General features: G+C 50.0%; 1 protein-coding gene across 2 annotated transcripts in view; it reads right to left on the bottom strand.

Annotated features, from left to right (window-relative positions):
* Nucleotides 1–23,970, bottom strand: part of EFHB (EF-hand domain family member B) — a 400,940-nt gene that overhangs the window by 119,412 nt on the left and 257,558 nt on the right. For both annotated transcript variants that reach the window (XM_069648882.1, XM_069648883.1), the window contains one exon: nt 9,224–9,291. In XM_069648882.1, coding sequence (XP_069504983.1) covers nt 9,224–9,291 — 68 coding nt within the window. The remainder of the gene's footprint in view (nt 1–9,223; nt 9,292–23,970) is intronic.

Genomic DNA, 23,970 nt, shown 5'->3' with positions numbered 1-23,970 from the left:
AAGTATGTCAACCTCCTCCGGATGGAAAATCTCCTCACCACTGCCCAAAAGACCAAGAGGACAGACAGAAAGGCTCTAGTTTGTCCGATGGAAACCAGAGTTCACTCCAGAGAATGCATGGCGTGTAGACTCGGCTAGTGGAAGAGAATAGGTAGGTGAAATCTTCTCTTAGACCTCTAGAAAGTACATTTGACACACTGGAGCAGTGGAAGGCCGGGTGTGGAAGAAGTTTGAAAGAGCGATATCAAACATACAATGGTCTAACGACAGCGAATGAATCTCTGCACCTCAAAACAGCATCCCTTGAAGGCCTAGGTGTGCCAGAGACACCTTAGAGCATTGGTGCCATGGCCTCTGTCCACACCTGGCGGCGGCAAGGTTGAAGATTGCCTTGGAAACTGGGTCAGCGTCACCAGTGTGGCAGGAGCGCACTAAGTGTAAACAAACCTCATGCCACACGGTGGAGGAACGTCGCATGTGACAACATCATTACATCCATAGCTTGGCATTTGGGAGCCCGCAGAGAAGTTGTACGCGGCACAGAGACTTCCGTCACTGCTTCTCAAACTAAGAAAGTTTCCGGTGTTTCGCTTGTCTGTGCGTGAAGCTCCTTGTTATTACGCATGTACCAGACCTCCTGGCTACTCTACCCGACTCGGTTTAGTTTGTTTTGCCCTTCCTGCTCTGATGCTTGGTAACTTTGCCATCAGGGCTACAGACTCTGCATGTACCTGGACCTCGCTTCCTCTGCAATGAATTGTCTTCTGCTTGTCCTTCCTGGTTTGCAACCCGGCCTGTTCTTGGATGCTATTATCTCACAAAACCAGTTTGTGCTAGTTTGGACTTGTGGACTTGGCTGCTTTTCATTACTGGAAACTTTTGTTACCTGGACCCTGTTTTGGATTACTTTTCACCACAGACTCCTTCTCCAAAGGAGACAATACCAGACTTGGACTGCTTTAGTTGTGCGCCCTAATGCCACCCGGGTCAGTCCCATACAGACTTCTACTAATACTAACTCTGAGACCCGCTGGCACCTCGGCATCGGGTGGATGCCTGATCCATGGACTGTGATGCGAAATAGATGGGATTTAAGCTCTCATAGGTGTAATCACCAACACAACACTAACCTCAGGTAAGACAGTGTATTCGGGGAGAGGCAAAGTGGGAAACTGAGGTTGCCAGACACTAGCTAACCTATTGTAGTGTTTTGTTTCAGAGCACGGATACGCCAGGTGGTCTACACCTTGCCTTTTCGCCCAAACCTATTATTTTCCACGCTATAATTCTAAACAGGAGCTATAGTCTCAGAAGGAAGGTCACCCTCTATTGAGGGAATCCAGAAACGTTATTCTGAGAGCCTGACAATTGGGTTCCCCAAAAACAGGGAGCAATATGACTCTGGAGCCCTGATTTCTAACATGCTTTTATAGACCTTTTAGATTGTAACCACGCTCACATGCTTCCCTCCCCCAAGACATATTATAGTGAAGTTGCTATAGCTACAACAGAGACACAACATATTCCACAACACACTTGAGCTGAAAATCTTTAGTCGGACGGGTGCTCAACTTTTGATATTTCAAGATCTGACCAAAAAGGAGCTGAACAGGCATCAGCAAGACGCAGAGGCTAGAACATTGGCCCAACAGATGGATGTCAAAACAGCATTTTCCACACCTTTTTGTCTAACACTAGATTGGAGGCAAGATGGTGAACAGCATGGAGGAGGCAAACAAGATGCTTCACGGAGCGAGGAGATGGAGAAGATCCAGAACAGACTTCTAGCCCATCTCCATACTCACTAGGATTTAAACCATCACTGCTTCTACTACTGTGCCGTCAATATCCACATCCCAGTAGTGCATGTGACTCTAATTCTGTGCCTGTCTACTCTACTGTACGAGTATCTTGGTCTCTGCACTATTTTTGGGTGCAAAGGGCTGCTTCCGGTTGTGCCTCTAGATGAGTGGACAGTTTGTGGCCGAATGGTATTTTGACTTGCAAAAGCTGCTGTAGAAGAAACGGAGATGGAGGGCCCAGGCTATGTTAATATCTACCATAAATGACTCCTTTATTTGATTGGTCTTCATACCTCACTGCTTACATGTGTGTCTGGGTGCTAGAAATGGTGCTAAATTAATCCTATAAAGCTTTTGCGTACCCAGTTTGTCCAGTCATGATAGCACAGCTGCTCTAGGATTCTCACCCTTCAGTTGGCTATATATAGATCATGTGCCATACTGAAAGTTGAACTTCATGTTGATAAATTTGAATGCCATGATTGCGCAGAAGATAGCTCAGTTTGTTAGGTACTGGTTACAGAGATTTGTGGGGGCGGTAACCAGGGATTTTTCAATCCCGTAATTTCTTTGGTTTAGAGGTGGGCCCCGAAGGAGTCTGTGCCCCAGGCCCAAAGGTTCCTTAAGATGGCGCTGAGTGCATATAAAGCAAACCTTGGGGTGCCTCGGGTATGTACTGGCACACATTGGCATATCGTAGCACTGATGTCGATACTGTCATATCAATGTCTCCACTTTTACCACTATATCACTGTGCAAGAACATCAAGAATGGCAGAGATAAGCAGAAATGTCCTATGGCAAAAATCCAGACAAACAGTCCGTATCTATGTGACAGCAGGAAGGGTTTTGAGGACTGGATGAGCGAGGGGATCTTGTGGCAGTGGAGGCTGATGTTGGGGCAGATGGAGGAATGTGAACTCAAATATAACAGGAGAGGTCAGCCTTGCCAGCTCTCCTTGATGGGGCAAAGACCCCTGCCTAATATTGCGGTCCAAATGTAGGGTGGTCAAAGGGGCCACGTGGCAACCTGAGCTAGTGGATGTTGGATTCAGAAGAGGAATACAGGTGATCCCCAACCTACCCTTACTTGATCCCCCACACTTAGGTAGGGAATAGCCACAGGAGCACTTATAACTCAAAAGGCCCCATCAAGACTATTGACCATCAGGAGGGTAGGAGAAGACCCAGACCCCTTAAAGGTACTCCTTTTCATAAGGATTAAACTCTCAGAGATGGAAAAGTGAAAAAATAAACTGTTTCCATCGGCACTGATGCTGCAGAAAACATTTCTTGGAATGACTCACTCTTGCGCAGCCCGCAGAAGCATCGTGGCTACGAAGTCACACTGTAATGCTATAGTACTGACTCACGCGGACAGTATGGGGAAGAAAACAAATGAACCACATTCTCTCTGCATCACAAGCATCACAGGGATTACAAAATTGCAAACTACAGGAGCCAAAAGCATTTTCAATGTAACCCATGTTTACTGGGGGATTTTCCAATTCCATATTCACATGACGAGAAAATAGAGGAACCCAGACTATGGCAAACAGTAAATGTAGGGTTTCTAGAGGGAGGGAAAAACATCCAAGATGGCGGCAGGCATTTATGTAGCCTTAGGCCAACACCCTTCTAAAGCACATGGCCACCAACACATGGCGCAATCAAAATGTAGCCCAGTCTCAGTATGTCGGGTGTCACCTTATCCTTAAACCTCACCCAAGGGGAGGAGAGATCCTACTATAAATGGCTGCCAGTTCAGTCTGCCATTGTGCAGAAAGAGTATAAATCCCTTAAAATCTGTAGAATAGATAAAAAAAATCTACAGTGGTGGGAGAGAAGTCACGGCATCTGGTGAATCATTGCACTGTCCTTGTAATCAGTCTCTTCTCCTTTTTTGTGGGTTTTCGTGACAAAGGATGCAGGTGGAGCTCCTAAATTTGCTGGAGCAGGTTGTATGCAAGCTGAAAGTGGGGTCCAACTGACGGACGTGGCTCACATGCTGTATAAATAATAAACAAACAAACAAACAAACAAACAAACATGAGGGTGTTTGCAAGGCTGAATGAACGCCAAGCACTGATGTTTTCTGGACGTGGCCTTAAATAATCCCATTTCCAAGATAGCGGCTGTGATGTCTGAAATCTCTCAGGATGTTACGTTCTTGCAATATTTGTTGATATGGGTGTCATAGTTCCATTCTGTTTCAGTGGTGCTTCAGCCTACAATTTGCCGCCTCAGTCCATGAACAAACTACACACTGCTGGCTCTAGTGCTTGGGCCCTCTTTGGAATACTGAGCCCACGGGTTGATGATCTGTGTTGTGGAATGCAGTTATGTCATCAGGTGGAGACTGTCGTGATGATTCTTTAGCGTCTTGGTTTAGACCAAGTCTGTGTCCTCCCAGGTGTCTAACTGTTGTGATTTCGAGGTAGATTTGTCAGTGTCCCTGTTTTCTCCCTCGTCATCCGCAGTAGAGGACTGTAGTTCTTCTTCCTCTTGACTGTAAGGAGAATGTTGTGGTTTTGTTCAAGTTAGAGAAGACCCTTGCGTTCTAGTTGGAGAAGACCCTCCTGTTTTAGTGGAGCTGTGCCATCGTGTGTGCCTTATAGGCTTGATAGGCAGCCTTTTCTGTAAGGTTGTACGCCTGGTGAGTGTATTACCTCTTGGTTCATTAAGTTGGCCCCTTGCTGTTGTATCCGACGTGCAGGGTTCTCCCGAAGGGTGTGGTGTGTTATCGGGTGCCTGCGGGTGTGGTTGGCTGATTAGCTTAGTGTCCAGTTGCAGAAGTAGAGACTGGAGAGTAGATAAAACTTGTATCGATAACAAGGACTGTGGGTTAAGTAAAGGTTCTGCTGGCCTTAAAAGGGTATCCGGTCCCGCTGGTGTCGGTTCCGTAAACTCTTTTAACTCTGGTTGCACAGTATCTTCCCCTGGCAAAAACTGGCGTTCTTAGATTACTTTGGTCAGTACCCCTGTTCATATTCTGAATCAATATGGTGCTCCAGCATCTGGTCTAGAATAACTGACGAGTTTGGAGACAGGGCCGGGCCATTAAACTCTATTAGGTGATCGGGCCCCTTTCAGCAATTATGGTCTGGTTGTCTATGATATTTGAGTGCACAGGCCTGATATGCCAAAACAACAAAGCTAAAGTTCCTTCTGATAACCTTCACTTAGGATGATTACTCTTCACTCTTGGATCCCCCTCAGCTGAGCTCCGATCCTCCTATCAATCATTAGCCTCCCTCAATCGGGCTCATACCAACCATTCAATGTGGACATCCCTCAGTCGGGTTCATACTTGTCATAATGTTGCACTTAGCTTCTTCGAAACCTTTCTCTTGACTCCCTCAGTCGGGTTCCATATCGCCTTCTAATAACAATTTCCTAATTTATAATATTCAAGGGTCTCCGTGTCTTTTTAAACAACCACCTTTTAGTTAGGTCTCCCTTATCCGAGCTCAGAACTTCCACAGCACTTGCCAACTTTAAACAAAGACTTCCGAAGGGCGATCTCATCTCGCTGGGTCACTCTGTTAGCCTATGGCAAGTGCAGGCTTTACATAATCACAGTTCGTATAGTGTTCCCCTCAGCCGGGTGCAAACGTCAGTTTCACAATTGGCTTATCGTCACAACTTCTACAACGTGTCAAGGACTTTCGAATGTACAAGGGGTTTCGCTCGACCCGTGTATGACCACCTTGACACATCACGTCGGCCTTCCCCAAGACCTCTTGGTATTGGTAGTTTCTTTACCCATTTTTGTTCTACACAGTCTCTTTGTTCAGGAGAGGGGTACCAAGTTAATTCACAAAAGTCATCTGTCTCTTAATCATCTTAATGTTGCCACTGCAACCTTGAGTCTAACACAGACCGGCCCACTATCAGGTTCGTCTGACTCACTGGCTGTGCTGAACTCGTTTGCGTTTCTTTTTCCACTAGAGTCAAGGGCGGTACCACGATGGCAACCACGTCTTCCCGCCCTCGCTATCAGTGCGGGTGGGTTCCATGTACCGCTGACATCCGTCACACCACTCGCCAGCTGTGATTCCTGGTCTTATGTTTCTTTCATAGGAGGCTTCGCAGATCTGGGTTGAAAAGGGCAAGAGCAACTCCCTCCTTGACATCCTTTCAGGTCTCACCGCCTTTTTCCTCCGTTTGAACTGCTGTCGTGGAATAGTGATTTCCTCATGCATTTGGCCTTGCCAAGTGTATGTAGTTGTCGGCAATTGCCTGACTCTGCCTGACCCTTGTGTGGGGACATGTCAGGTAAACGGCTCTGATATTAGTCTGTTGTCGCTTGCGGGGTGAGAAAGTGTTTGTGTCGGAAAAGGGGGGTAGAGTTTCTAAGTATGCTACTGGACAGGATGGGGAAAAGGTGCCATAAGGAAGGGGATACCACGTCTCACCCTTCTTTGTCCCACTTCCACTCCCTGAAGACCACACATGCAGGTGATACTCCCACACTGGTACACCCCCAGGAACTGGATCCAATAGCGATGGTCGTGTCCTGGCCACCTGGATGACAGATCCCGGGGACTAGTAAGTGCGACACCTTCAGGTCTCTCACAGGACACATGGGACATGGGGCCTCATTACGAGTCACCCGGTATGGAAATAACGGTGGCGGTAAACCCGCCGCTACCGTTGTTCGCATACCAAGTGATCTCGAGTCCTGCAGGCGGAGGTGTCATTCCCGCCAGGTCTGACCTGGTGGGTTTAACACCACCCGCCTGCAGGCGGACGTGGAAACACCGGCACCATTACGAGATGGTGTAAGTGTTTCCACTTCCCCATTCCCATTGAGTCCAAGAGGACTCAATGGGAATGGGGATTTACCGAATTCCGCCTCTGGAATTCCCGGGTCACCGGGGTCGTAATGCCCTGGTAATTCCGGGAATCACGGAGGCGGAATGGTTATACGAGTCCGCCGGTAATCTGTCGGAATTTCAGGCACGGTTACCACCGGACTCGTAATAAGGCCCATTGTGTTAGGAGAGCTTGACTTCAAAATAATATTGAATGCTGATGATATGTTTCCAATGATGCCACGGACAGTGTGATTCATCGTAACTATGCTCAAACTAACCATAGCTCGACAGGTCTGCTGAAGGTAGCCAGTGTATGGCTCAACGAGTGCATGCTTATCAGTGATAAACCAATAATTAATGTGGAATCTGTGGCTGAGCTGAGCTATAATTCCTTTTTATCAGCTCTGACATTCACACTGGTTGGTGTCCTTCAGGGAACTAGAGGCAAGCTTCTGGCTTACAGAATCAGAAAAAGAAAGAAAAGATGTTTTCAATCACAAACGGACTGCAAGTGCCAAATGGAGAGGCGCGTTGACTGTTCTGGCCACTCTAGGCACTAAGAAAGGGATTTGCAGGTTGTTACGTGTATGGAGGAATGAGGTAACTTTGTGTCAGCCTACCATCAGATCACTGCAGACAGAAACATCTGAGCTTAGTGCAGCAGGGTCTTTTCCTGAGGTGTTGTACGATGGCTGTCTGATGACCTGCAACGTTTCCCATCCTAGTTCAGGTTCCTCTCTTTCCCACTGTAGATTTATATGGGATTACTGCACCTGGCATTGAGGAGCCGTTCATGCAGGTAAGGAGTGTCTGTGGTCTCAATGTGACTGTCCCCTTCCAAGGGACAGAGGCTAGGGATGGGTGACCAGTGGATCTCCCACATTAGGCCGGGCCCTTCATCATATGGCTTGTGGAGGCACCTGTCTCTCTTAGCCCTCCCCCCCCCTGGATGTCCCTAGTCTGGCAATGGACCTCCTCACAGCCTCTATACATTGCAATTACTGCACTGTAGTGAGGAATGTGCTCAAGGCCATTCGTAAACACGTCCCCATGCGCCTCCTCTCGTTTTCGCTCCTTTCAGCTCCTTGCCCCCCTCCACTGGAACTCCCTTCCTCTCTCTACCCGTTCCATCCCCACCTATTCCCCCTTTCGTGTCTCCTTGAAATCTCTTCTTCTCCACTCCCCCCTGATCCTCTTATCCCTTCCTTCCACCTTCCCCTCTCCCCCCTGTTTTACCCTCCTCTTCTTACCTCTCTCTCCCTGCTTCGTTCCTCTTAAGTACCCTCTCCTCCTCTCTCGCCCTCAGCTTATTCCACTTCCTGTTTCCCACTTCCTTCCCTCTCCACCCCCTCTTCCCTCGTTTATCCTCTCTGGCAAATTGTTCTACTTGCTGTATTACTGGTTTGATTCATATTTTGTAACTGCTTCTACTGTTTTTATTGTATCCTTGTTGTTAGAATGTAAAGCGCTTTGGCGTAAAGTGCTATATAAACACAATAAACATAAACATACAAAGCAAGCGCATTTTGCAATCACCAATGTTTGAGTCACTAGTTCATTCAACCACCCCATTCACACTGAGCTTCCTAGTCGCAGTTGACCTCTGTCTTTTTTTAATAAAGCATTGACATTCAATAGCTTTGAACAGAGTTAACATTTCTTGTATTTCTCTGCTCGATATGCATTTGTTATATGTAGATTCTATTTACACACTGCCAGACTAGAAGCCAGCTAAACCGTACAGGTGAGCAAGATTAGTCCATTCTTCCTAGATCTGTGCCCCATAGCACACATCTGAGTTCCACAACAAATGTGGTCCAGCTGCCACATAATCTCTGCCGCATGCATGTACAGTGGAGCCAAGACCGCAACTGTACACGGTTGCTCTTTTAGTGCTGCGCCGCAGAGCATTAAACCCGAATCCCACAAAAAATCTTCATTCCAGCTGTCACATAGTCTCTATCATCTTCAATACAACATTTGCCTTTGCACTCGTTGGCTTCAAATGTCTCCAGACTAGACATTTCTGCTTTACATACAGTACCTAAACTACAAGTTGTGTTTCAAGCATGGCCTTGCCTTGCTTGGCTCCTCTCTCTCATCTTCTCAAACCACAGTCTGCGTAATGGCCATGCTTCCCACGTAAGGGCATGTAGGTGGTCCCCTGCAAACAATTTACAGAGATTTGGAGCATGATCCCCAGAGAGTTCAGAGGAACATATCAAACACATAGCTCTGTCAAAAACACCTACTGCAACACAAGCATACGTAATGACTGTGCGGTACAACAACATGGGCATCCACAACCTGCACAATTAAGCGGTTACTAGTTCTTATGCGATTCAACAATACCATTTATTACCCAGGCCCACAATCTAGTGGGGTGTTAGGTGCAGAATCATTTGCTAATCTCCTGTGCCCCCTGGAGGAACACAAGTGGGACCCACTGCACAGATGCATGCACAGCAGGTTGGGGCAGTTGTGCGGAACTGTATATATACTAGGTTGAAGGTTTTACATAGCGACGGTAGGAGAAGGGCGAAATATAGAACATGCCAAATTGCAAATGAGAGCAAGAGAGGTAAAGAAATGGAGGGCTTACCATATTTCTCAGGGCGATAGAGCACGCCAAATGTATGATCCGGGAGGACATTCATTGTCTCAGCAATGCTGTAAAGAAAGATGTAAGTGAACTATCATAATAATTATACATTATTTATGTAGCACTGTACATTAAACATTTACATATAATTATCATCATGATCATTTTCAAAACACTCTCCATCACCCACAAGTGCCTATCCAACACAACACCACCTTACCTCTCCAAAAGAATTGCCAAAGCCCACTCTTCCAGACCCACTAAGACCCCTTACACAGCCAGGCTCATTGTGCCCAAAGTGACAAGATGCAAAGCCGGAGGCTCCAGCTTCCCTTACCTTGCTGCCAAGCTCTGGAACAAACTCCCACCCTCCATGAGGGCAGAGACATCCTACTGGATCTTCCGTCAAGCATTAAAAACTCAGCTTTTTAACTAAACCTGAATACCCCCATCACGCCTTTTGGCAGGAACCTTTCTGTCCAACCCCCCCAACAGCCTGTTCTATAGGGTTATTGCCACCTAGTTTTATACCTCTGTACGATTCTGCATGTTTTCTATGATAACTGCCGCTGGGTCACACCTTTTTCAACCTGTATTTGTATAAAACTATGCCTGCATTACACTAGCTTGACTAGTACCCTGTACCTGCAACAGTGCCTCAATGCCTATGGGTTGTATGTGTGCTTTACAAATTAAATAAATAAAGAAATCAATTATTATCGTCCAAACACAGTTGGTACTTATTTATCGACCTTGCAAGTATGGAGGCCCGAGTTGGTTTTGCCGGGATTCGAACCTGCGACCTCCAACTCACACACACATATCGAGTCTCGGCACGCTGACCTATACTGTATTAAGCTGTGTTGAGAGTAGAAAGATTCACGAATCCTATGTTCAAATTAAGTTAATTTATTTTAAAACCCCACTTGTGGTGACTGTTACGTCTTTCACCAAGGCGCACATGCGCAAGCCTCGTTCTGGGCCGCGCATGCGCCCGTGTAATAAAGACGGTCCGTGCGGCAGTTGCCGCCGGGACCCTGGAACGTACAGACGTGTGTGTCATTGTGTCTGCGAATGTATGTATGCGTGTGCTAGAACAGGGTGGCCCGAGGCACAGGCTCGCCCATCACATTGGCGACGAGGACGGAGAGGAAAGCATGTTGACACGCGTGAGCGTGTTCATAGCAGTTCTCTTTTCCAACACATTACGGACCTGACGAGAGTGATGGCGGCCATTTGCATTTTCCCGCGTGAGGCAGTAGCGGCCCGAGAGGGTGCTCGTGCGCTGCCCACGTGCTGAAGAAGACAACAAGCTTCATTTTTTGGAACTCCTGTGGTTCTCCAGTCCGGAGGACCACAGAATAGACTGGCCAAGAAGTTTTTCCACGGCAAAGTACTGGAAAGCCTTTTCAAGCTAGAAGACATTGCCAGTGACAAGTACCAAGGCAGGTGCACTACCCGATATTGCAGCACACGCTACAAGGTACGCGTGTGCTTGTGTGAAGTCAGGTTTGCGGCCTGCAGGATAGCGGGAGGTGCCTGTGCGACCTGTGAAAATGACGGACAGTGACGGAGAGGCCAGCGCACCAGCAAGAGCACCACGTCGGCAACATGGCTCGCTGCAGCCAATGCAAGAATTTGACACCTCAGGCCCACCTTCTAAATTGGGCCCGAAATGGCTCCTGTGAATCAAGAAATTGGAAATGTTTTTCACAGCAACAGGAGAGACCAACGATGAGGCAAAGAGGGCCACGCTGCTCTATTCTGCAGGCACGGACGTTCTTCGCATATATGAATCCCTGAACCTGCAGGTAGTGACGTATGCTACTGTCAAGACGGCGCTCCATAATCATTTTATTCCGTTATCCAACGTGGACTATGATAGATTCCTCATGTGCGGGGAGAAGCAGCACGAGGATGAATCTCTCGACCAGTTCTGCGCACGTCTGAGGCAGATGGCAAGCACCTGCAGGTGGAACAATACATTAGATATGATTCGCAATCAGGTGATCTAAGGTTGCAGTTCCAGCAAGCTACATAGACAGATTCTGCGGGAGCCAGGTATGTCCCTAACACAGATACTAGACAGCGGCAGGGTGTTCGAGCTTGCCGAGGCGAGAGGTGTGAAGATGGATGCTGCAGTGCGCCTGGGCAAATGTGAGAAAGCGTTTGCGGTGGGGAGGCAGGCCACGTCAAAGTCACGTTGGAGCCAGAAGAGACTGGAGGCGGCACATGCTTATGGGACTTCAACTATATGCCAATACTGTGGTTATGATCTGCCCCACTCTGAGGACTGTCCGGCCAAGGCCAGAGTCTGCGGCAGGTGCAACACTCCCGGTAACTATGCCAGGATGTGTCGTGCAGCTGCTCTGGTAACCCCACACCGGGGGCTGGCAAGGGCAAGTAGTGGTGGCTTCAGGAAACAACAGAGCATCGCAACGCTGGAGCAGCACACTCAAAGTCTCAACATCGCGGAGGAAGAGGAGGAGGAAGAAGAAATCTTCTTCATTTCCAATTTGGCGACCGGGACAAAGAAAAGGCGGCAACCTACATGCGTTGTGGACATTCAGGGTGCCCCCACGAAGGTACTGATTGACACAGGGGCCTCCGTGTGTGTACTTGCCACCGAGCACTATAAGGCCATCCCAGGCCTGCCTCTGCTAGACGTATCGAAGGCCAAGATATTCACTTTTGGGGGTGACATACCGTTGCCCATTCAAGGGGTGTTCATGGCGCCCGTAACTCGGGAGACCAGAACTATCAAAGCAAGATTTTTTGTCACCGACGTCAGCCCGCACTCACTGCTAAGCTGTGCTGCGTCAGAGGCGCTGGACATTGTGCACTTTGCCCTTGAGGTGTACCAGGTGGATGTGGATCAACTCCTAGACAAATTCTCCAGCATCTTTCAGGGAGTGGGCAAACTGAAGGCTCCCCCGGTGCGCCTACACATCGACAACACCATTCGGCCCACGGCACTAAAACATCGACGCATTCCCTTTCATCTTCGGGAGCAGGTGGAGAAGGAACTACAAATACTCGTTGAGATGGTCATCATTGAGAGGGTTGAAGGGCTGACGCCTTGGGTCTCGCCTATCGTGGTGGCGCCGAAACCTAATCAGCCGGGTGCCGTCCGCATCTGTGTGGACATGCGTCTCCCGAATGCTGCTATATAAAGGGAAAGGCACATAACACCTACGCTGGACGATATCGTGGGAGAACTGCAGGGGGCCAAGGTGTTCTCCAAGTTGAATCTGAGGTCGGGGTATCACCAGCTAAAGCTCCACCCAGAGTCGAGATACATTACGACCTTTACAACTCATGAGGGCCTCTATCAGTTTAAACGCCTCCGTTTTGGTATCTCTTCCGCGGCAGAAGTTTTTCAAAATGCCATTAGGGGAGCGCTAGCTGGTCTCAAAGGGGTACTCAATATGAGTGATGACATTCTGGTTTTCGCTGAGTCCCAGACCGAGCATATGAAGAGATTGGAGTCCACCTTGCACAGGCTGAGCGAACTGGACCTCACCCTACATCGAGGGAAGTGTGAGTTCTTCACGGACCGCATTGGGTTCTTTGGGTTCATCTTCCATGCCACCGGTGTATCGCCAGATCCCGAGAAAATCAAGGACATCCGAGAGGCAGCGGCACCCCAGTCCCCCACAGAGATGCACAGTTTTTTGGGGATAGTTAATTACTGTGGACGCTTCATCAAAGGCCTGGCGTCCCTGTCCGAACCTCTCCGTGCTCTGACCAAAAATGACGCCACATGGGTATGGGACAAGAGAGAACAGGAAGCTTTCCTGAAGATCAAGAGGGCTCTCTCCGATCGCGACACGATGGCGTATTTTGACCCCACCGCCGAATCGGAAATTGTTGTAGATGCCAGCCCGGAGGGACTGGGTGCCGTTCTCTAGATCAGATGCCAGAGGAGATATGCGTCCCATTGCCTACGCGAGCAAGGCCCTCACGGACACCGAACGACGCTACTCGCAGATCGAGAGGGAGGCGTTGGCGATCCTGTGGGGCTGCCGGCATTTTCGCCTGTACATCCTCAGAAAACCGGTAACGGTTATGACTGACCACAAGCCACTCCTGCCCATCCTAGCGGGCGTATCATCAAAGCCCCCACCGCGGATCGAGCGCTGGATGCTTGCGCTCATAGAGTATGGCGTCAAGCTAGTGTACAGGCCTGGGACTACCAATCGGGCAGATTACCTGTCCCGCCACCCGAACTATGAGAGAGGTCAGGGGCCCATTGAGCTGGTAGAGTAGCAGGAGTTTGTTCACAACATTGTGGAGAGCGCGATGCCGGTGGCACTGTCGAGGGAAACAGTGGCCGAAGAATCATTAACCGACGAAGTGTTTAAAATCATACAGACCGCGATCCGGAGTGGAGATTGGAAAGAGGTACTCCAGAACAACACCAGGAGAGATGTCAGGACTCAGAGAGACCTCCAAGCCCTCTGGAGAGTAAAGGATGAGCTTTCGATCTCAGACGATGGGCTGCTGCTGCGTGGGCGACAGATTGTCATTCCCCAGTCTTTGAGGCCCCGCGTACTGGATCTGGCCCACACAGGTCATCAGGGGGTCGCGAAGACGAAGGCGCGGCTGAGACCCAAAGTGTGGTTCCCGGATCTAGAAACTCTTGTGGAGATGCACGTGAGGAGGTGCCTGCCATGCCAAGCGGCGAGCCCCCTGGAAAAAGCTCCACCTATCAGCTCCATGGAAAGAAGTGAGAGACCGTGGGGCACAGTCCATGCTGACTTTGGGTCTACCGGGAGGGGCATGTACTTTTTGGCCGTAGTCGACCAGTGGTCGAGGTATCCGGAAGTGGAGGTAGTGGAGTCAATAGCAAGCGACCACACATCATGGCCCCGGACAAGATGTTCGCGACTCATGGCTTCCCAGAGATACAGTGCTCGGACTATGGGCCACCGTTCACGGGGAGCCTGTTTGCACAGTACTTGAAGGAGAATGGGATCCAGCACCGGAAAGTGTCACCACTCTGGCCTCGTGCAAATGGGGAAGCCGAAAGACTCATGAGGACTCTTAACAAGGTATTCAGAATATCGGCCAATGGAGGTGGTGATTTGAAGAAGAAACTGGTTGAGTTCCTTTGTGAATACCGCACCACACCCCACCAGTCGACTGGAGTTGCCCCGGCCGAAGCGTTGTTTGGGCGCTGCCCGAGAGGCCTAACACCAGAGGTGGAGGGCCATGAGCCCGGGGTTATTGACAACGACAAGGTCCGAGAGGAGAGAGCCGCAAGCAACGAGAGAGAGAGCGCGAGGAGAGGTCTGGAAGAAAAGGAGGTTGCCGTAGGAGATTCAGTGCTTGTGCGGACCCGTCGACCCGAAGGCAAACTGTCGCTCCCCTATGAGCCCCAACCGTGGACAGTTACGCACGTCAAGGGAACAATGGTAACCGCGGCCAGCGAAAGGGGGACCGTCACACGCAACAGACCTTTCTTCAAGAAAGTGGACGTCCAATGCCAGGAGGAAGATCCGGAAGATGTACCCCACCAGGGCAACGGCCGAGAACCCAGTCGTGGCCATGCCCATGCACTTGCCACCACGGACAGATACACTGCTGCTGACCCCACGGAGTAGCAGCCGGTATCCCGTGCGACAGGGTTGCAAACTGCCTGTTTACCTCAAGGACTACGTCCTGGACTCAGGAGACTGAGCTGATGCCCGAGTCAGGTCTGCGACCCACGTTGGGTCCGTTTACAGTTGTTATGTTCAGGTTCTGTACCAGTTGTTTTTCTGTTTAAAGAAAAGGAGGGATGTTACGTCTTTCACCAAGGCGCCCATGCGCAAGCCTCATTCCGGCCCGCGCATGCGCCCGTGTAATAAAGACGGTCCGTGCTGCAGTTGCCGCCGGGACCCTGGAATGTACAGAGGTGTGTGTCATTGTGTCTGCGAATGTATGTATGCGTGTGCTAGTACAGGGCGGCCCGAGGCACGGGCTCGGCCATCACAGTGACCACAGCACTTCACCAGTGGGTGTGTGCCTGGTCACATGGAGGCTATCCCGCTCAATAGGTGAGAACTAAACTTGTGTCCGAGTGCACATCTTTTGGAGAGAGGCTCACATCCATTGCAGCTTCATAACAATTGGCGACAAGGGAAAGAACAGACCCCGGCGTGCTGCCGGCACTTCAGCTACGTCCCCCCTACAGGATGGCTGTCACCGAAAAGCGGTCTCTGACCCCCCCCCGTATGCCACTGGCACATCAGCTGCAGCCCAGCACATTGCCTGCAGCTAGTGTCGGCCTTAACGGCGGCATCGCTTCAGGTGGTTTAATAAACATTTGCCCACCCTTCCTGCGTGCCCCAGGTCAATGCAGGGGGTGGCGCCAAATTTCTTTTTTTAACTTCCAGCTAGGTAGTTAATCACTGGAATACAGTGCTCATGATCGTGCATGAGTGCCCTATTCTAATGAAAATGGACTCACTCCAGCATCGGAGTGGGGAGGTAATCATCTCAATAAGGTGCTGATGCTTTCACATCAGCACCCTAGTGTTAGTAAACGTGTCCTGAGGGTGCATTTAACAATAGGGCACCAGCTGCGCCTTCTAACACTATACCAACTCAGGGGAGCCCTTGAAAGACTCCCCTGAGTTGGTATGGCTAATGGCAGCCTGGTTTGTCGCCTGGCCCACCCTGCCCCGAGGCCAGCCCCGCCTGCAGCCACTGAGGAGTGCTCTCCGCAGCCTCCTCATCCACCGCCGAAAACAGCAACGAGCGCCACTTACTCAAGCCCGGGAGAGGCTCACACCACCACGCCCTGCTGGAGGAGGTGGCAGGAGCAGATGGCCCACCTACAACTCAGGTGAGGCCGAGCTGTAAAAGAAACAAGCATTGGCAATGCCAATAGTTTTGCTGTTTGCCGCTGTCATTTGCATTCTGCATTTGCAGGTACCAGGGTGCAAGGGGGAGAGTGCAAAGTTTTAAAGAAGGATGCAATAAGCGGCGCGGGCGTGTAAGAGAATGAGAAGGAAGGAGAGTAGAGCAAGGCAGGAAATGATTAAGAGTGGGGGCCATCGATGATGAGCAGGAGGAAATATGGGTTAGAGAGGTTGAGGGCGAGACGGTAGGAAATAAAGCAAGGGTGTGAGAGGAAGGATGAGAGGGGGTAGATAGTAGGGGGGGTGAGGTGGGCGAGTGGATTGTAGAGAGAGTTGAGTGTGTCGAGAATGTGAAATCACTACAGCTGTGACCGAGGCCAAAGATGGAGCGAATTACATTAACCTAGATGTGATTGTAGAAGTGCAAAAATATGGGCCGAATCTGTAATAAAAGGCAAGGTTACTACCAGCAGTAAGTTGAGATATAACTGAGCTGAGGGAATAACACTCACTTGCTGCTCTACCTTGCCAGGAAAAATTAGCATGCAACACACTGGGAAACGAGCTCCACCCTGGCCCTGAAACTCGGGATTTCCTACATCCCCACTTTACTTACTCAGCCATTCCCCTGTAACCCCGCGGTGGCCCCCCTGTGCACAAGACAATTTATCATGCCCCCCCTTTACTTCTTGGCAAATTCAGCCAACTTTAAAATACACAATAATAACATAACAGGCGTATTTGTAAAGCGCACGTTGCTCCTTTAAAAGGTCTTATAGTATTTTAGTGCGTGTTAATTTGGTAACTTGGTAAGCAAGCTATGGGCCTGGTTTACAAAAGCATTTTTCAATGGGAAAATCCCATCGAAAAATTCTTTGTAATTCAGGCCGTAGCGTGCATGTGTCTATACGAAGACAAGGGGCCTCATTACACGTTTGGAGGCAGCCATGCCCTTAGTAAGGGCATGGCTGCCTCCAAACTCGGGTCCGGGTCCGTGGTCCCTGAATGGGGAAATACCGGGCCATTCCGACTTTGGAGGGCCCGGTATTCCCCCATTCAGGGAACCCGGATCATCCCCATTCCCATTTGAGCCCCCATAGGGCTCAATGGGAATAGGGAGCATGCTAACAATGGGCCTGTTAATGACGGGACCGTTGTTAGCATGCTGGTCCCCTCGCGGGACTCCGCTAAGGACGTCTGGTCTGACCCGATTGTCCAGAGCGGGTCCCGTGAGGGGACCTCGTAATGAGGCGGTATGGGGTTAACGGCGCCGGCACCTTTACCGGCGCTGTTAACACCTTACCCCCTCACTTGTAATGAGGCCCAAGGTGTGCTTGTATATGTGTGTGTGTGTATATTTACATGTCGTGTTACATTGCCCTATCGAAGAAGATTTTGCACATACATGTATAGCAGCCGCCTCATGAAAAGAGTTACAGGTTGACCACATCCCAGTGGCGGCATTCCTGTGTGCAATAGCCTCATGGTTATGAAACACTGTCAAGCAGTGTATTTTCTGTGCGATTATCATCATCCCGCTATTAAGTGTTAAACTTATATTTGGATAATCAACATATTGAAGGCTTGATGGCATGTGCGATATGTCAGAAGAAATAAGAAAAGAAAGACCCGGGCCGCGTGTGTGGTGCGGCCCGGGTGAAGATGGTGCACCAGACCGGGGCCACGCGTGATGGTGGCCCCAACCGGCACACGGCCTGGTGGCTCCAGGCTGCCCTGCGGCCAACCCGGGAGGCCAAGAAGTGAGTGAACTCCCAGGCCGCGAGCGTGGTGCGGATCGGGTGAAGATTATGGCCATGCTGGGGAAGCCTGCCCGCCCCGTGGCCAGGCGGCCCAGGCGGTGAAGATGAAGACTCCAGCAGCACCAGCGAGACCACCAGCACTGCCGTGGGGCCTGCAGGCAATCCGCTCTCCCCGGGTCCAGACGGGGAGAGCAGAGGAAGCATAGACTCACCTGGAGCCCCAGCCGCAACATCCTAAGCGGCTGGGGCTCAATGCTATGTGTCGGCTGGGCGCGCAGACACCGCCCAGGTGGGCGGGCCTGCGTGGAGTCCAACAAAGACTTTCCCTACACTAAAGAAGAACCGTCACATAGGAAAATTAAAATATTAACTGCTGCACTGCCAGCAGGCAGCCTGGGCTCATAAGCCCCAACAAATATTTCCTGACATATCAGCGCAGACCATGGAGAAGGCTGGGTGGCACTGCAGCTCTAGAACCCCGCTCGAATTTGGTGAAAGAAAATGGTGCATGCGAAAAACTGCATACTGAAAGCCAATCACGTAATAGTGACATCACTAACAAACTGGACGGCCAATCAGCTACTGCTTACATTTCAAAGCATTAGAGCAGCCCCCACAAATCAGTAAATGGGCATTTTCAATACAAAATACAGTACAATGTGTAATATAGCTTGAAAGCTGCAGTAAATAAATTTTAAAGCATCAATCAAGTTAAATAACTTTTTAATAACATTAAAACATGGCGGCCGCCATTTTGGAAGTAAAAATGCCCGACAAATCCAACATACAGTTGAAATTGAGAAAAAGAGTGCAAAAGAGGTGTGACTGGGAATGGGAGAAAATTCATATACATTTCACTTAGCAATGAGCGTTAAATGGGTGGGACAAATAGTCAAACTACCATGTATCCATCCTCATATGGCAGTCTGCATTGAAAAGCATTACAACAAACCTGCATCCAAAGCCCATGTTTCAAGCTCTCATGTTAAAGCTCTTATTTTAATGACAATAGTTTTGACTTTATAGGTAGTGCTTTCAACGCCACCTAATAGCCAAAACTAAAAAAAAGGAAAAGGGGATACCTGCTGCCCCTCAGGGTGGCCACTAAGGACAAACAGCAAGGCAACGGTAAATGACGCCAGGGTCGTCTGGCCAGCTGTATCGCTGCACTGTTCTCTCGCGGTGGGAGGAATAGACACTACAGGTGTCGCCAGCATCTGTATTGTGAAAGCATAGCTGTGGCCCTCACAGGAGATGGTGCTTGTGCTGCCAGGTAACAGCAAATGACACCATGCCACCTGCTGAATGCAATGACACTGCGTCTCCAAAATCAAGGTCTGCTTACAAGTCGCTGGTCCAAGTGACATTTCAAGTGTGCTGACAGGAGACCCGGGGACCTAATCTGCGAGGCCTCTGCTCTGGGCAAACCAGTGACCAGGCCCCAGTGTATAGGCCAGGGCGAGGCCATCCCCCGGTCTCGGCCACAAGGACAAGTCACACTGTGACCCACTATCCAATTCTTCGCCTGCCTGCCACCCTCGCTGTCTCATTCCAGAGGACCCATGACAGCCAACCTACGGGGTGCCAAACCGAGGGGGTACCGCAGGACGGCATCATAAGGCCCCATAGGAAGAGAGGAGGCTAGGAACAACTGGCAGAAACGTCGATGGTATACAGCATCATTATTCGGCCGGCCGCATCAGAATTACAGGTCCCACACTTGGAGAAGCAGGAAACAGGCCGTGGCACCCAAACAAGTGTGCTCATACGGCTAAGCCACAGACAGCCAGAGGCAGCAATAGTCAACGTGGCATGGCCCATACGCCATCTGGTGGCATTGATGACTTTCATGGCCTACACCGTGCATGCATCCCTAGTTCAGGTTGAGCCAAATGGGTAGCAAGCTCACACCTGCACACCTGACATTAGCACCTCAAACACCAATACCTGGTGCCTTGTGCAGCGCCCACTGGCCCGAAGGGCTACGTCGAGGGGGCTATGCTGATATCAGGCATATCAATGCAACCACAGCGAAGCAGCACACACCAAAACCACTGTCCCCAGAAGATGTACAGGGATCAGAGGTTCAACAGGACTGGGGGAGAAGAGGATGACCTCTGCCACGCCAGGTTTGAACACAATGCAACGCCACAGTCGACAGCAAGGAGGAGGATCATGCTATCAGCGCCCACAATTTCACAGCAACCCAGTCCCAGAGTTCAGGATGCATGAGACTCCGGCGTCTCTGGGTCCAAAGTGGACACTGAGGCTCGAACAGCTAGAAATGTTATTTGAAACGCAGAGCCTGTGGAGGATGCTGGCAAGAATACTCTACTCCTGTTCTATGCCAGCAGCGACGGACACATGCTGTTCAAGGCATTAGGCCTCATTACGAGGTTGGAGGTGAATGGCTCCCTCCAAAACCTTACCCACTCCGCCCTGGTGAATGGAGCTATTACTGGCCCATTCCAAGGTTGGCGGGACTGGTAATTCCCCATTCACCAGGGCCCTTCCCCATTCCCATTTGAGCCCCCATGGGGCTCAATGGGAACGGAGAAGGCGCTAATAACGGTACCGCAAATTGTGGTACCGTTATTAGCTCCAAAGTCCCTTTGCAGGTCCCGTCCTTAACGCCTGGAAAAACCAGACGTTAATGGAGGAACCGCAAAGGGAACTCGTAGTAGGGCGGTAAGGGATTGCCGGCACCGGTGCCCTTACCGGTGCCGGTAATCCCTTACCGCCCACCTCGTAATGAGGCTCACTGTCCCAGGGACATGGTTCCTACCTTGATGTAGTAAGAGCACTGATCAATTACTTTACGCCCATGCTCAACATAGACTACGACCGATTTTAGCTGATTCAATCAACCCAAGGGCCTGATGAGTCAATTGACTGATTCTTTACGAGACTTCGTCAACTGGCAGCAACCAGCAATTTTCCCGATGAGGAGGGTGAGCTGCGGGAACGGATCATTCAGAGACATTTTTATTAATTAGATGCCAAAAGGTTTTGACGATCATTAATGGCCAAGGTTCTAATCATAAACTGCCACTTAGAGTTATTTATGTATGATTTGTGATTCCTAATCCAATTTCTGTAGTTTTATATATATATTTTTTAATTTCCTTCATGCTCTCTTCCTTAGTCATGAAGGTCCTTGAGAATTGCTCTAATAGTACGTCACAAGCACCTTGTTATAAGCACAGACAGTGTGTCGTTTCACAAGTGGACCAAATAGATTAGTCAGTCTGTAGGTCCACTGCAATATCTCTTCTCTGGATTTCTTATTGGCATCATATACAATACCGTTTTAAGTGTAATTGATATGATTGTCATTATTGGAAATGCTAGACTGGGTACAACACATTATGTTGCTTTGAAAATTAGATGTCAGAGCCCCCACGCTACACTTGTGCTGTTTTGGTATATCAAGACTTAAGGAGGGTAAGGGGCGTAGTCGCATGGTCACTTTATGTTTAGCATTTAAATGTTTTGCTTTTGCAAAATCCTTGAATCCGACTAAAAAATAATCCAACATAACTATTGTTTGTACCATTTTCCATGCAGGTTTACTTGGCATGTCTCTCTGTGTACGACCATTAAGCACACATAGGGCTTCATTACACGGATGGCGGTAAGGGATTAACGATACCGGTAAGGGAATACCGGTATCGTTAAATACCCTTGCCAACTACGACCAGGATAACCGCTATTAGCGGCACCGCTAAGAACGGTGCCTCTAATAGCGGCTAGGCCGCGTGCGCGCGACCCCTCATCCCGTAAATAGCGGCATGGTGCTAATAGCACACCATCACAAGGCATGCGGACATGCTAATTGCGGCATGGAATAGCCCCAAAAAGCCCATACCAGCATGGCGGAAATACCGGCATCGCGAACCACACGTTAAGAGACATGAGCTGTGTCCCCACCTGCCACAGGTGGACACAATCAGCACAGGTGGAGGAAATGGAGACTGTGGCAGCACAAAAGGAGCACACCACACCGCTTCCCACACCAAGATGGTTCCCATACTAGCAGCATTACATGGGCTGGAGGACATGATTGCATTGCAGCACCAACAACAACAGGCAGCACAGAGGAGACGCAGGAGGAGGAGGAGGGCGAGACAGGCCCAGCAAGCCCCACCAGTGCACCTAGTAATACCACAGAGGCAGCCACCAGTCCCCAGGATTTGAGCCAGTCCATTCAACCTAACCCCTGAGCAGATATATACCCTGTACCGTCTGGGCCGGGATATCATCACCAGCATCGTGGACATGATACACGACGACATTGTGAGCCTCATAGACATCCGTACTGCCATCCCCCCTCTACTGAAGGTGGTAACTGTGCTCCACTTCCTGGCCACAGGCACCTACCAGCATACAGTAGGGCAGATGCATGGAATCTCACAACCAGTATTCGCATGCACGCTGACCCAGGTGCTCGATGCCCACCTGAAGCAATCAAGTGAACACATATCCCTGCCACGGACTGCCCAGGAGATCTCCAACACCAAAGTTGGCTTCTATTCACTGACAGGCATCCCAAGTTGCATCGGGGCTATCGACTGTACCCATGTGGAATTGGTGGTCCCACATCACAATGAAGCAGTCTACCGAAACAGAAAGCAATTTCACTCCATCAATGTCCAAATGGTATGTGACTCAAACAATCCAATATGCCAAACATGACACATCTATCCACATGCACATACACATCATGCCATACCTCATATGACACAAATCAGCAACATTGCGCCAATATGCCAAATGAAAATGTGCGCTGAACAACATCACTACAGCTATGCGCCCTTGAGTGCATGCAAAGGGATCACCTGTAGCCATTGTACTGAACCACACCCGTACACCACTACTGAAGTGACGCTTCACAGCATGGCGACATCGATCTCAGAATGGCAGTACACTAGTAAGTGTGGTACCAGAATTGCCTTGGCCCAGGAACACCTTACACCTGTCCTCACCCAGGACATGGCAATAATGCCATGTCCTGGGTGAGGACATGCACTATGCAAGCCGGAGGCATGCATGGTGCATGTCCACTTGCAGGGACTAGCTCACCTTCTCACATTGCAGTTAAACAGATCGTCTCCATGCATGCTGGGATTCGTGGATGCCAATCACAATGCAAAGTTGATTTGTGTGATATGTACAGGTTGCACTTGATGTGAACAGTAACAAGTCCCCATTGTTGCCCCCATGCAGGTGATGCTGGCTATCCCCTGAGGAGCTGGCTCCTTACCCCTGTACGGAACCCACAGAACAGGCACATACCCATACCCGCGTGGTAATTGAGCAGACATTTGTCCTTCTGAAGACACGGTTCCGGTGCCTCAGCAGGTCGGGTGGGGCACTCCTGTACGGCCATGAGGTGGTGGCCAAGATCACCATGGCATGTGTCATGCTGCACAATATGTGTATCAGACAGAATGTGCCAATGCCCCATGACATTGAAATGCAACCACCTGATGAGGATGATGAGGGGGATGAGGAGGGAGGAGATGGGGCTGCAGGTCATGCAGGAGGCGATGCCCAAGAGGGACGCGATGTCCGTCAGCATCTGATCAACCAATTATTCTGATTCACATGGTCCTACTCAGTTGAATGGATGTGGGTATTTGTCCACTGGGTTCTGTGGTGAAGCGCACACTGGTCCCTGTCCCCCAATAAAGCTCACATACTCAATGATGATGTCCAAGCCTGTGTTTTAACTTGTCACCAATATGTTTAATACATTAGGAGATGAAGAGGTGCATGGACCCAACAACGCAAACTCCCTTTCCCCCCTCCCCCACGACACTCCCAAAACACCCTTTCCCCCCTCCCCCCACGACACTCCCTAAACACCCTTTCCCCCCTCCCCCCACAACACTCCCAAAACACCTTTTCCCCCTCCCCCCACAACACTCCCAAAACACCCTTTCCCCCCTCCCCCCACGACAACCCTATGTATGGCTGGCACAACGTTGCTGTTTTGCTGTACATGTGCCAGCTACATCGGGCTGGCCCTACTTCGCATCCCCAACACCACCAGTAGGGGGTTGGGAGGGTGTGCGCCTCATGGAGCGCAAGGAGTGGCGGGGCTCGTCTGCCTTGAGCTGGCAGCGGAGGAGGTGCC

This window comes from Ambystoma mexicanum, chromosome 2q, assembly GCF_040938575.1.
Source record: "Ambystoma mexicanum isolate Mex_15411 chromosome 2q, UKY_AmexF1_1, whole genome shotgun sequence".
NCBI lineage: Eukaryota > Metazoa > Chordata > Amphibia > Caudata > Ambystomatidae > Ambystoma > Ambystoma mexicanum.
Note: the sequence above shows the minus strand (reverse complement) of the source record. Positions and strands in the feature narration are given on the sequence as shown.